The sequence below is a fragment of the Gadus morhua genome, chromosome 19 (genome assembly GCF_902167405.1).
Source record: "Gadus morhua chromosome 19, gadMor3.0, whole genome shotgun sequence".
Taxonomy (NCBI): Eukaryota; Metazoa; Chordata; class Actinopteri; order Gadiformes; family Gadidae; genus Gadus; species Gadus morhua.
In genome coordinates this window covers 18887954-18902953 of record NC_044066.1, presented here as the reverse complement: position 1 = coordinate 18902953, position 15000 = coordinate 18887954, and the positions used below count along the sequence as shown (strand labels likewise).

General features: G+C 45.5%; 1 protein-coding gene across 7 annotated transcripts in view; it reads left to right on the top strand.

Moving 5' to 3' along the window:
* cald1a (caldesmon 1a) overlaps positions 1–15000 on the top strand; it is a 58729-nt gene that overhangs the window by 15816 nt on the left and 27913 nt on the right. For 6 of the 7 annotated variants that reach the window (XR_003974014.1, XM_030342040.1, XM_030342038.1 and 3 more), the window contains one exon: positions 10256–10342. Coding sequence is in view for 6 of the 7 variants with exons in the window: in XM_030342040.1 (XP_030197900.1) it covers positions 10266–10342 (77 nt within the window). In the remaining variant the exon portion in view is untranslated. Of the gene's footprint in view, positions 1–9135; positions 9426–10255; positions 10343–15000 lie in introns of those variants that run through there. The other variant, XM_030342036.1, reaches the window with a different exon arrangement.

The window sequence follows — 15000 nt, the reverse complement described above, 5'->3', positions numbered from 1 at the left end:
TTTTTTATATATCTTTTTTATTTTTTTTTTACATGACTTTTTTCACTCACAGGAATGTTCTATTAGTAGGGAGGGGGGGGGGGGGGGGGACTGAAGTGCACTGCTGAGACCAGCGCTCAGATGTGAAAGTGTGTGTGTGTGTGTGTGTGTGTGTGTGTGTGTGTGTGTGTGTGTGTGTGTGTGTGTGTGTGTGTGTGTGTGTGTGTGTGTGTGTGTGTGTGTGTGTGTGTGTGTGTGTGTGCGGTTGTCTAAAACTGTATAAGTCAGCTTAGATCTGCACCCTTCCCATTCATGACTTCGGAGTGGTGTGTGTCTGTGCGATAACTATTTGTGCACAAGCTTTTGTGTGTGTATACAGGCAACGTATGTGTCTATGCTTGCAGCTCATCTGTGTTTGTGCAGATGCATGAATGTGCGTCTGTGTGTGCGTGCATTGGTTCACGTGTGTGCGTGTGTGTGTGTGCACGTACGCGCCACCGGTTTCCCAGAGATGTCACAGCGGGTCTAGCATCACCATCCGTCATGCTGCGCTGGCGCAGGGCCAGCTCTGTGGCCGCTGCAGTGAGGGTGAGAGCTCTATCTCGCTGTGCACGCCACACGCACTCAAGTCCTCTCTTTTTTCCCAAGTTTGGTTACGGGAAAAGGCAGCATTTTTTCCCTCCATATTTGGTCATGTGGAGAAGAGCCAGCGTGCAGGAGCAGCTTTCTGATGCCGTACAAACATCCCGTTTTTTTTCTTCTTCTTCTTCTTCTTTTTTTTTTTTCCCTGTGTGGGATTGGCTGCTTTGGTCATTTGACGGCCCCTCTCTGATGCACTCCCGGTTTGTTGGGGCTGGTTTAGTGACTCAAAACGCACACGTCTTTGACCAGATGATATCCTTCTCTATGATAGACCAACGTGTCTCTTAAAAAATGAAGTGAGATTACAGGACATCTTGACCTGTGTTCATATACACGAAGGAATCTGCCTCGTTAAAGGGAACTGTATTAGCGGGCAGCTAGAATGACTTTCAACTTAAGTGGCCCTGTTTAAACCAAAAGATATAAAGGCATTGTTTCCTCCACACTATTTTGGAATACAACAAGTCCTCTTACATTTCTGTGGTTCACTCAGTATGTTGGTTATACTGCGAGTTCATCGATTTGGAAAAGCCTTTTTACATTTGTTTGCCAACTATCTGGATTGAAGTAGGTTTGTAGTTTGGAGTGTGTATACTTTAAAACACTTCTTAAAGGTTGGGGCCATTGTAAGGCATTTGGCTCGGAGCACTAATATGCTTGAGTAGCATGCTTTGTTATTTGTTATTTGATAGCAACTTTTGTGCGGGTCGTCTGAATGGCATTGAAACGCCACGTACTGAACACAAATGTGCACGCACGTCGCACGCACAGAGAGAGAGCACCCAATCATTGCATATATTAAAGTACAGTTTGTGTATGAGGTCCTTTGTGTTCAAGGATGTATAGTGAGAGTGTTAAACTATTGTCACATGGGCAGTGTGGTGTTGAATGTGCAGCACTACATTGAAATGGAAAGAAATCCACAAATCAAAATGCAAAGAAAATCGCACAAGGAGTCACACACTTAATACACTTGAGATTGTAGCATGCACTCAAACTGCTTTAGCTGGGTTTGCATACTGAGGTTAGAAAAATGCAACAAGGGAAGGGAGCCCAGTGGTGAATGCAATGCGCAGTATCAATGACTGTTATTTCAAGACCAGTGTTAAATCTTTGTCTTTAAGTTATTTTTCGTGCTCATGATTGTTTCCTGGTGGGTCGAACAGTCTCGAGAACAATATGGACTGGATCTGGTAATGAAATCATTAATCACGTGATTAATCTACTTTTTAATCAACGTAGTTTCTCAACGCTAAACATCACTACGGCTGTATAGAAAGCCACACTGTATACACTCGAACGTCGATTATTCTCGCAATCGCTTGCGAGTTAAGAGTACCAGACAACCTTATTCGATCACTGGGTGAAATCAATGTGTGTGCTTTACGAGGGTTTGTGTATGTGTGTGTGGGTGAGTGAGTGTTTGCCCGTGAGTGAATGTGTGATTCAAGTGGCACATTGAGGTGTTATGGAATCGTCTGGGAATGCGGCATGTAATTTCTTTCCGTTTTCAAGTAGAAACATAACATCTTTAACCCTTTTTTCTATATATTTTTTATAAAAACACTGATGTGCTTCTTCCCCCCCCCCCCCCTCCCCAGCTGTACGATTTCCTCCTCCTCCTCCTCCTCCTCCTCCTCTTTTCAATTGAACAGCCAAAGCCAACAGAGCACAGATATCCGGAGTGATTCGAGGCGAGAACGTCACGTGTGAGATCACGGACATCTTGCGGTGTCTACGCGTAAGGTGCTTCTGAGGCTTCTCGGCCCTGGCCTCAAAATCTCTCCTCATCTCCCCCCCACCTCCCGCCATCTCCATCGTACCACATCATCACCCGATCGCTTGCAAAACATCGCTCTGTGAATAACGTTGCCGCCCGGGTTCGCTGAATGAGGTTATTTTTTTTTTTTCAGCTGCCTTCCTTACGCACTTCTGTTTGTGAGAAAATGAATTTGTTTTGGGGCGGCGGATTCCTTCCTCTTTTTTGCTCTAACAGAGCAGCAGATGGCTGTGAGACTGAGGCGCACCTCGGTGCGTTCAGACGCTCCTCGCTGCCGTCTCATCTCGGGGCCGCAGTCCCTCCGAGGCTCCGAGGTGAATCAGTGGCCCCCCTGCAGAGGACTCCCCCTCCCTGTATATACATGCTAATGCCGACAGGATGCATGTGCTTTTACGGAATACACACGCATAACATGCACTTATTCACATGTGCAGTCTGATACTCAACCCACAACAACCTCACACAAAAACACTGAATATTATGTTGTTGTTTTTTTTTGCGGAACAAGTAGTCAGCAGTTGCTTTTGCAGAAGTGCGGGATGCATGAGAGAGAGAGAGAGACAGAGAGAGAGAGAGAGAGAGAGAGAGAGAGAGAGAGAGAGAGAGAGAGAGAGAGAGAGAGAGAGAGAGAGAGAGAGAGAGAGAGAGAGAGAGAGAGAGAGAGAGAGAGAGAGAGAGAGAGAGAGAGAGAGAGAGAGAGATGTCATGGAGAGGACGCCCGCAAAATATTCACCACACACCTGCGGAGCACACACGCAGCCACGGGTGCCGATAGATGTTACGCACATGTACAGAAATACGCATACATGGAAGGACATGCCCAGGGACACACGCACGCATGCACACACATTTGAATGCATAAACACATGCATGCACATACAAACTCGAAAATCACATATCCCTTATGCATACACATGCAAAGCAAACGCACATGCAGTCACTGATCCACGCATGAACACATAAATGTACACTCTTACACACACACAGATACATACACACATAACATGGACACATGCACACACGCACACGCTCATACACACAAATTTACATACACAGTGATCATTAAAGCTACACTATCTGTCTTCTGTGATGAAGGGCCCGTGAGCTTTATATCACTCAAATTCCTAATTGCAGTATGCAGATTGCTAATTGATATTTAATTGTTTCAATGAAATTGAATGCATATTACCCTTGCACCAAAGTGATAGCAGAAGGGATAACCAATTTATGTCAAACTAAGTTGGCAATCTCTCTTATGAAAATGTTTGAACGCAAATATGTGCATATTATGCAGAGATTAGGTACAGATACAATTAGTAGAAGTTAGTTTTGTTAATTGACTAGACTAAATGATCGTGATTGGTCGTCGTGATGCTGTAGAGCTGGTTAAACAAAGATGAATGGTTGATGTTTGATACTAGTATTTCCATCTTTGGCTTGGTTGAGGGCTCGTATCGCTAAGCAAACCTACACATTATGAATACTTGGGTACACCTGACCAGGCCCGCCCAGCACACCTGTGTTTCCATGGCAACCCCCGGTGCACAGGTGCTCTGTAGTTGTTGTTTTTTTCTTTCAGCATCCGCCATCTTGACTTTTTATTTATTCTGTCTCCTTTCTCTCGCTCTCTCTAGTTGATAATTTCATAATTTGGAAAGAAATTAATTAGTTTCTTGTTCATCCACCTTTTCCTTTTATTTTCTGCTCCTATATCAACATCAACCTTAAATGTACTGAGAAGTCAATAGATGACATAAACATGTTAAAAATACCTCAATTAATACAGCAGAATACAAATAAATAGGATATAGAAGAAAAGAGTAATATCCATTCTCTCCACATTTTAGCTCTCTCTCTCTCTCTCTCTCTCTCTCTCTCTCTCTCTCTCTCTCTCTCTCTCTCTCTCTCTCTCTCTCTCTCTCTCTCTCTCTCTCTCTCTCTTAAAGCCATGCCAGGGAGCAGTCAGGGAGGGCAACAGGAGTCTCTGTAGTGTGACCGTGTTTGCTTTCATGTTCCTCGCTCCTTTAAACTTTAAACCCCAAGACCCACAGTTAATAATGTGTCATCAATACTTTGTGAAGCGTGTAGTTAGATATGGCGGTAATCCGGGTTACGTAAACTCACCTAGCCCTGGGCTTAAAAAAAAAAAAAAATCCCACTGGTTAATATTCAGACACATTACAACATTGGAAGGACGAAAGAAGGAGAAATAAATCTAGGTTTGATCACTGGCTCACCGCCTAGCTGCTCCTTAATGACCTGTCTCTGTATTCACTTTCTAGCCCCTAACTTCTCTTTAATGACCTATCGCTGTAATGTGTGCCCAACCCTTAACTGCTCCTTAATCACTCGTCGCTGTATTCACTGTTGATCGCCAATCTGCTCCTTAAAGACCTGCTCTGTGTTCACTGTCAAACCCCTACCTGCTCCTTCATGATCAGTCACTGTATTCACTGTCAAACCCCTACCTGCTCCTTCATGATCAGTCTCTGTGTTCACTGTCAAACCCCTACCTGCTCCTTCATGATCAGTCTCTGTGTTCACTGTCAAACCCCTACCTGCTCCTTAATGATCAGTCTCTGTATTCACTGTCAAACACCTACCTGCCCCTTCATGATCAGTCTCTGTGTTCACTGTCAAACACCTACCTGCTCCTTCATGATCAGTCTCTGTATTCACTGTCTAACCCTTAACTGCTCCTTAATTTTCATCTCTATATTCACCGTAAGTTACTGCCTAAAAATATCTGTTTATTGACAGAGATGGTAAAATCGTCATATTAGAATAAAAGCAGGATGGGGCTTTTAGACTGCCACTCAACTGCAACAGGAAATGATCACTGTTTATTCTTAGCATAACCCCTAGCACCGCTGGCTGTGGTGGCTACCCTTCTGCTAACTGTCGTCTTCGTGTTCAATCTGTTTTTGTCCCTCCGTTCAAACGATGACAAGGACAACAACCAATGGGTTGCATCTTTCTGTTGGAGTTAGGTCATGTCATTAGGCCAGGGTTCATCAACTGTCCAAGATGAAATGATGTTCAATAAATGAGGTCAGAGAAGTTATTGCACACAGTTTGAACGTTCCGTCCGTTCGTTGGTTGGTGTGTGTCGGGATAACGATATTTAGGAATATTTATCGTAGCTAGCTAGCTGCAAATAAAGATAGCCAGCTGGGAAATCAGCTTTAAATATTTCTCCGCCCACCATTTTGGATCCTAGCTACGGCAGCACTGCTGTGATGTGAACGTTCCAGCCCATTTCCCTGATTTCAACAATGTCTAATTTTGGCTCCCAGACTAGCTCTCTCACATGGACTTGTAAAGAACTCTGCAGTGTTTATCAAAGATAACGATATCTGAGAAATGATTGCGTAACATGTGGTCCTGTGCTCAAAGCTTCTCAGAGCAGAAGACCATTTGGCTCAAATTCCCTTTCAAGAAAAAAGTATACGGTGTGTATATATATATATATATAAACATTTATATTTTCTCATTAACCGTATTCTTATCCACAACTAAAACAAATCCCCAGCACTCAAAAGATTAGTGTGGATAATTCTTCTTTTTTTTAATCGCCTGTAAGTCATTTGGAGTCTGTTCTTTCAAGTCTCCCAACATCAGAGGTTAAATAGGAGCATTCCTCGCATATCTCCGAGCGCATATTGTGGAGATTAATGTGTTTGTCCAAAGAGGCAGACAACTGCACAGTCACTGCCGAGTATAACCGCCGCTACCACGCTAACCTGCGCTAACCTGCGCTAACTTTTACAAAAAAACTCTTAATTTATTTAGTTTCTCATAGCCTCATAACTTAAATATTTGGCTGTACTTACAGGCCTACTTAAGCTTAGCTTCTAGATAGTTTGTCTCCATTCTGAAGCTGGCAGAGAGAGAGAGAGAGAGAGAGAGAGAGAGAGAGAGAGAGAGAGAGAGAGAGAGAGAGAGAGAGAGAGAGAGAGAGAGAGAGAGAGAGAGAGAGAGAGAGAGAGAGAGAGAGAGAGAGAGAGAGAGAGAGAGAGAGAGAGAGAGAGAGAGAGAGAGAGAGAGAGAGAGAGAGAGAGAGAGAGAGAGAGAGAGAGATTCAGTTCAGTGTTTTGGTAAATAAATAAAAGGGAAAAGGACATTACTTTGTGGTGGTAAAACAGAAAGGAGAGTTTTCAGTGACTGTTGTTTTTTCTATTATTTTTTGTTGTTGCTGTATAGCGTTTTAAAAGTCGCTCCAAAGGGCTGGCAACCCAGACACCGGCCCCAGTGCCAGAGACCGGCTGTCTCGACAGGTAGTAATTTGACTGTTAAATGTGTCATTATTGCTATTGTGGAACTCTGGGCCCAGACAGGGAAATGGAAGGGGAGGGGGGGGGGGGGGGGGAGGGGTCAGTAGAGAGAGAGATGGAAAGCAAGACGGCAGCAGGGCGTGAGTGTATGAATTGGAGAGTAGGAGAGCAAGGAGCGAAGGCAGAGGGAGCGGGCGGCAGGATGGATGGGTGTTTTCCACAGAGTGGGGTTGAAGGAACGCCGTTGGATTGAACTTCTCCACACACGCTGGGCAGGAGTTGAACCGGGAAATTTATTTTTTAGACTGGTGACATGGTTTTGGATTTCACCCCTGAATATTCTCTTTTACCATAGTCTGTCTCTCTCACTCTCTCTCTCGCTTTCTCTCAGCTATCTGTCTTTCTCACACATAAAACAGAGACGTACATAATTGCACACACACATACATAGGCACATGCATTGTGTGTGTGTGTGTGTGTGTGTGTGTGTGTGTGTGTGTGTGTGTGCGCGCGTGTGTGTGTGCTCAGTGTGGGTGGTCCCCTTCAGCCATAGTAGTATATACAAAAGTTAACATGTCGCTGAAGAAACTCTCTCGCTCTCCCTCTCCCTCTCTCCCTCCCCCTCCCTCCCTGCGGGAGAGTACAGGCCCCCCATTCCCCCGCTATGCCTACCCCATGCAGAGGCAAGAGAATGTGACCGCAGCGCATTCATTCTATCATTAACCCCCTCACCCCCATAACCTCCCCCCCCTAACCCCCATATCCCCGAGAGAGAGGGGAGGAGGTTCATTGCTAAGCATCACGTCCAGCTTTTGGCAATCGCTGCCATGTTGTCGCAGAGCTTCAACGTGCTTATCTGTGTGGAATGTAAAACGTTCCCCCTACTCTCGCTTGTTTTTAATTTGTGTGATATTTACAGTGTACACGGGCGCGATTCCGAAAGCAAGTTTTAAGAAGCGAATGTTAATGACCACAGTGTAATGTACCAGATCGTAAGGACTGCATTATTACTGTTAAAAAATATTACGGGAATTACATTTGTGTTAACTGCGTCTCCCATGGCGACGGAGCCTCCGGAAGATGTGTGATTAAAAGTCTGTGATGTTTTCAGGCCGATTCGGGTTTCAGTTTTTGCTCCCATTTCGTCTTAATTACAGCTGTGTGAATTGCCTGCTCACAACTGCTAATTTTATTTTCTCTTCCTACTCTGACAGCAACTGACTTAACTTAACATAGCGAAGGGAATTATTGCGGTGCTCTGAATATTTCTGCCCTCAAATCACTTTGATAGCAGACATGATACAGGCCTGCGTTTACCTTTTTCCTCTAACACTTTTGCTAAGATGTGTTTTCATGATTCTTCACGCAAACTATGAGTCGAAGATGATTCTAGCTTGCCGGAAAATAAAATGGGTCAATCGTTTTGATCCCAGAGTACATTATCAGCTTTTTTAACATGTATATCTTTTACTTCTTTTAGAACAAAATTAATTACAAAGATTACATGAAATGTCAATATATTACATAATTTTCATTAGTGACACTTCTAGCTGTCAAATACAAATAGATATTTCAGGCCTATATTTGCAATGATTACAACTCCTGGTGCAAAACCTGCCTACTTAAAAGTTTTCACACTTTTGTAAACTTTTGGAAGGCATTCCAATTCCCATTCCACTGTCTTTATAATTAAGCAGTTATCTCTCCGTTTGGGGAATTGGGCTTGTTGAAACAGGAACAATGCAGTCGTAGTTCTACAGAATATAAGGAGTCCAAAGGGCATATCATAGCCTATAAATATCCTTAGATGTTAGGCTGGTGATAACTCTATAATTCTCCTCTTCCAAAGCTGTGTGTATGCTCTATATTTATCCTCGACCAACCCGGACCAGGTAAAGAGAGCGCTAACTCTTAGCCTGCTGGCCGGTGATGCGCCGTGCACATTTATCTCTTTCAGCAGGCCCGTTGGAACAACGCTGAGCCTCTCTAGAGAGCCGTAGAGCTCGTACACATTGTTTAGCCCGAACCTGACCTCAGCACTGTAAACAACCTGCAGAGATCGATAGAGAGGCAGTGAAGGGTAGAGAGAGAGGTAGAGCGAGAGGGATGGGAGGAGGGGGGAGAGAGGGGGAGGGACTCGAGGGAAGAGAAGAGAGCGCGAGAATAGGGAGGGAGAACGAGACAGGGGGAGTGAAGGTAGAGGAAGAGGGAGAGAGTGATGGGACGGGGAAAAGAGAGAGGGATATGAGCTCAATTGATGGGAAGGGAGAGAAGGCGAGATAATGGAGAAAAAGAGAGAGGGACAGACTCAAGGGAAAGGAGAGAGAGAAACAGAGACTGAAGCCAAAGGAGAAAAAAGAGAAGGGTTAAAATAAAGAGAGAGCCGGTAGATAATGGACAGGGGGCGAGGGAAGGGAGAGGAAAGAAGAGAGATATAACAGAAAGAGGGCTGGAGTGTAGGGAAGGGAAAGAGAGGGTGGGACGGAGAGAGGAAGACATAGCAGGAAGGGGAGCGTGGGTGGGTGGAGGAAGGGGAGCAGACATCATATCTCTTCAGCCCCTCGGTGACCAGACGGTGGGAAGATGAGTTTGTCCCGTTAGGAAGCGGCGGAAAGTAATTGTGACAAACCTTTATGGTGCTGCTCTAGAGCTAACTGAGGATCTACGATACACTTAAGAGAACCGCTTACTTTTCCCTCGCTTGTAGCGTTCTACTTTTATCGTGGTAAAGTTACATCAATACAACGAAAGTAAGTATGGGTAGTACTCTTTCGTAGAGTGTGTGACTTTCTTAACGGACGAATTTTGTAAATACGAACGCTAGCTCTGTCGTCTTGATGTTCTCTTTAACAGCGGCATTAACGTAGCCATTAGCACTAGCTCGGAGTGTCTTTTCCCCCCCCATTTAGTCGTTGGTCGTTTTAGGGCTGAGATAGACAAATGACAGGAAACGCTCCAGTGACTGGGTGGTCTGACTTGATTCTGGCGTGCACTCTGACGCGTTGGCTTATTGCGTATTGAGTCAGTTCAGTTTTTTGTGTGTGTGGGTGTGTGGGTCTTCTCATTGGGCGGATGCAGTTCAACGTCCTGTGTGTTAGCCTCTCCTGACTCATTCGCTAATATTCACCACATTGTTTTTTTTGCTGTCTTTCCCCATTGTGCTTTCACACCCATCGTGACAATGAAAAACAGAAACAGTGGGCTATCTTCCCAGGCAATTTTGACACAGAAAGAGGCAACGTTGTCTCTTGTTTGTGGGCCTGCTGCAAAATATGTTTTTTGTGATAGAAGCAATGATAATCGCAATAAGTAATATGATGATGTGTAATCATCATGTGATATGTAAATTATATGTAATTAGGAAGTAATATACACATTAATTAACAAAAGATATATGTCCACATGTTAAGCAGATATTGGGGTATTTCAAACCAACATCTGGTGGTCTCTGGTGGGGGGGGGGTTCAAAATCAACCCATCCTCTAAAAGGGCATTCCAGGGGGAAGACGGGTTGACCCGCGCTGCACGGTGACTTCCTGTACGAATGTCAACACACGCGCTGTGCTGTCGTCCCCTGCAGGGTGTAAAGCATGGAGGACATGGACTTCGAGAGGCGCCGGGAGCTCAGACGGCAGAAGCGTGAGGAGATGCGCCTGGAAGCTGAACGGTAGGGCCTGTCTGTCTGTCTGTCTGTCTGTCTGTCTGTCTGTCTGTCTGTCTGTCTGTCTGTCTGTCTGTCTGTCTGTCTGTCTGTCTGTCTGTCTGTCTGTCTGTCTGTCTGTCTGTCTGTCTGTCTGTCTGTCTGTCTGTCTGTCTGTCTGTCTGTCTGTCTGTCTGTCTGTCTGTCTCTCTCTCTCTCTCTCTCTCTCTCTCTCTCTCTCTCTCTCTCTCTCTCTCTCTCTCTCTCTCTCTCTCTCTCTCTCTCTGCCTGTCTGCCTCCCTTTGTCTGTCTGTCTGTCTGTCTGCCTCTCTTTGTCTGTCTGTCTGCATAAGTTTGTCCATTTTTAAATTTTCATTCATTTTCTTGACTGACTCTCTGCCTGTCTATAGACAAACAACAGCTAATACACTTCAATAATACATACATCTTCCCTCGTTACGTCCCATAAAGTCCATTGTAGTTCTTATCCCTATCCTTGACAGTGGTATATCTATCTAAGTGTAGTATTCGTTTCGTCCAGAGAGGGCGCCATTGTGCTCGTACTCCAGGGTCACGTGGCTCCAGTGTTCTGTGGTTTGTTACAGTACACCTCCTGTCAGATGTCCTCACCCGGCTGGAACCAGAGACCATTAATGCAGCACTTTAAGAGCTTGTAGAGCCTCCGCTGACCCTATAAAGAATAACCATCAGCAAATATTAGCCTTCCTCCTCCTCCTCCTCCTCAGAGAGAGAGAGAGAGAGAGAGAGAGAGAGAGAGAGAGAGAGAGAGAGAGAGAGAGAGAGAGAGAGAGAGAGAGAGAGAGAGAGAGAGAGAGAGAGAGAGAGAGAGAGAGAGAGAGAGAGAGAGAGAGAGAGAGAGAGAGAGAGAGAGAGAGAGAGAGAGAGAGAGAGACCCTGATCCAATGACCTTAACATGAGACATTTGTAATCGCTCACCCTTTCTCCCCCTCTAACTTTTATTCCTCAGTCTCTCAATTCCTCCGTTTTTTTCGCTTTATTTCACTGGCCGCCGTCCATGCGAATTCCATTTGGATCGGTTCGGGAGATGGATGAAGCCCCTTCGGTTAAACTAATAGATCCAGCGATGGCGGCAACACGCCTCAGGCTGTTCAGTGATAAAAGAATAGTTAAGAGGCATGGAGGGGGCCGGTGGTAAAATGGTTGATTTACAACGTGCCAGGACAAGACAGTTAATGGTCATCTCTTAGGAAAATAAATGCTGTATATTGGTTTGAGCGTGTCCATGACGATGCAGTTGGACAAGGTCACCGGTCCATTTGAAACCCGAAGGCTATTGGTTTTTATTTGATTATGGCGCATATTAGTCCATCGGTAATAGAGAACCGGTCAATCATTTCAAAACCGACGCCGAATGAAAACGTTAAAGAGTTTCTTCTTCTTGGCGTGTCCGCGATTCTGACGTTAAGACAGCGTGTGCAAAGGCAGCCTTCACCTTGGAGGTGTATTCATAGGCAGGCGGCCCTATAAACAAGGTAAAGAATGGGAAAATAAAGTAATAAAAGTGTGTGTGTGTGTGTGCGCGCACTCTGTGCTTGTCTTGAGGGGGAAAATGCTTCTCGCAAGGCTGCCACACAAACTGAAGCGTGCTTCATCCATAACGCCTGGCACTATGTGACACATTGCCCCGGCGTCAACACACAGTTTAAACATCATTCTGGCCCGTCGTGGTGGCGCTGCCAAAGATAAGTTATGTCCCCTGCTCACCGCTCGCGATGATGAATGGAGAAGTGTTGGTGGCGGTGGCGGTGGCGGCGGTGGTGGTGGTGTTGTAGTTCATACAGTGTGTTGTTTTTTATTCAGGCGTTTTGAGGGTGCGGTTTTAAAAACCTTTGCACGTTTCGAGCCGGCGATCTGCTTGCGTCGTGTTTATTAACGCGCTTGTGTTAAAAAACGGGAGGGTGATATGTTGTCGGTTTTGGATCGCCCGGCCCTTGTTTGACGTTCCATGAAGAACTCGGCTAACGGTGGCCATTTTGAGTCTGCCTCTCCCCCAGACGCATTCTACGCCTCATTTCCTTCCGATGCGCCTCAAATAGGCGATTAGCGCGAAGGTTATTGCCATTACGGTACTCTGCATATCAGAGGGTCAAACCTCGAGCACTTTCATGTGGAAATGACGGTAGGTTGACGCTGACTTTGAGACAGAGAGGTGAGCTAGACGCCAGAAAGACAAAAGTTGTACCGATGGCACATCGTCATCAATGAAAGATCTTAGCTTCACATCTTGCCATGTTTACCCAAATTTAAACTGTAATCTTTATCTGCCAATGGTGTGAAACAAACGACGATCAATGTTTTCGTGCGCTCTTTGGCGTTTGGCAGTGAAAACACCACATTGTGTTGTGTGACGTTGGCGGGCTCCACTCAGCCATCACAGAGTACTTAGGCAGAGCGGGGGGGGGGGGGAAGAAGAGGAGGGGGGGGGGGGAGATGCAGGGAGATTGCAGGGTCCAGACTCTGTCGCTGTGAGTGGACCAGATGCCGGGCTATTATAACAAGTGTTTACTGGGTTGGTTTTCATGCAATAGTTTTCATGCACGCATAGCATGGCCAAGCTGCTCTGTTTGTGTGTGTGTGTGTGTGTGTGTGTGTGTGTGTGTGTGTGTGTGTGTGTGTGTGTGTGTGTGTGTGTGTGTGTGTGTGTGTGTGTGTGTGTGTGTGTGTGTGTGTGTGTGAACATTTGGATCAGCATCAGGTGATGAAGGCCTGACAAGCACCATTCACACTCTCACAATGTGTGTGTGTTTCTATCCTGTGTGTTAATGAATAGGGAGCTAGAATGCCCTCAAACTAGCACATTGGTGTAAAACTCCCGGTGCACAAGCCTTTCCGCCGTGTTCAGCACAGTATGATGCCATCAAGTGGACTTTCTCTGTGACCCTAGTCAGAACTCAGCCAACACATACACACTTTTACAGACACAGACCGGCACACACACAAACCCATGCGAGGAAACAATGGAATGTTTTGATGGCTGCGTTCACATACGTTTATAGAATCAAGATGGAATTCGGGAGAATTCTTTGACCGCAGAGTTCACGACCTCTCACTCGAAATAGTGCGGAGACATAGATAAAACGAGCAAAGACGCAGACTCTTATCTATGTGATTCCCATAGGCTGTAAAAGAGACTAAGGTATACACGGCCCATCTTCAGTATCGGTCCCTCTGCAACCAATAGAGTGGCGGTGCCCAAGGAGATAATTTGCATATGATTAGCAGAGGACGCAGTCTGCGGGAAAACCCTGCCATTTTCAAAGGTCAAAGAGATCCTATTAACACAAGCAATTCAGGATTTACCAGATGTAATAAAACATGCAAAAATGTTAATCTTTTAATCATGGCCATTCTTTATCGTTGGCTGTTTTAGGAAATTGCCGTTCTGCCCATTCTCTCTCTCTCTCTCTCTCTCTCTCTCTCTCTCTCTCTCTCTCTCTCCCCCCCCCCCCCCCGTTCTCTCCTCTCATCTTCCCTTATAGTCAGTTGGTGAGTTGCCACGTTAATTAACTGAAAAAATCAACACCTAAATGGTGGAAGATGATTAAAAAAATATTATCCAACGAATACCAGGAGGTGTCAGGCTTCCACTCGGCCGGAGCCAAATTGCTTTTTATGCTCCTGTGAGGGCAAAAAAGATCTGTCAATATATTTCTTGAAGAATAAGAGTCGATGGATGATCATAAAAACAATAGACCGGCTGTCTGGTCCAACCCCCCGTCTCTCTTATGAGGGGTCTGCCAAAAACATGACGCCTCTGTCTCAGCCCAGAACATAACTTACGTTTTATGATCCGAGAAAGCTTATGGCTTTGAGCTCGCTGCAGAAAGAAAACATGATGGGGGTCGTCTACAGAGAGAGAGAGAGAGAGAGAGAGAGAGAGAGAGAGAGAGAGAGAGAGAGAGAGAGAGAGAGAGAGAGAGAGAGAGAGAGAGAGAGAGAGAGAGAGAGAGAGAGAGAGAGAGAGAGAGAGAGAGAGAGAGAGAGAGATCATAGCAAGGTTATATTTCTCAGTCCATGCTTTGAGAAGTTTGGAACGACTTTTGAATGGCTAAATAACTTGAAGATGTCAAACTATTGCTCTTCAGCTTCATATGCTGTGCTTACCAACCTCCTCGCTGTAGAGCTATCTCTTCGGTTATATATAGCAGCCGGTGGCTCCTGGCGGTACTGCAGCACAGACACAATGACTAGCGGCCTTTATAGGAGAGAGAGAGAGAGAGAGAGGGGGAGAGGGAGAGGGAGAGAGAGAGGAATGAGAGTCTCAGACAGACAGTAAGAGAGAGAGTATGTATGTTGTGGTTCTGTAGGATAGAGACCCAGTTTCAGAGACCCAGCGTGGGAATTGGTCAGCATTTCCCCCAACCCAACCCACTTCCCTCTCTCTCCCCCCCCTCGCTCTCTCTCTCTCTCCCCCTCTCTCTCTCTCTCTCTCCCCAATGTGTATTCTCCTGGTCAGAGACATTCTCTCACTCCTCCTTTCTCATGAGGTTTTTTCTTTCCCCTCCAAAATTGCTTTGCGGACATTTCTGAGATGTTTCTTGTTCCAAAGACAATATTTGCATATCATTTCCCCTCCCAATTATTATTACTGTACTGTTCATCTTTCATACGGAACATTTCTCTCTCTCTCTCTCTGTCGTCTA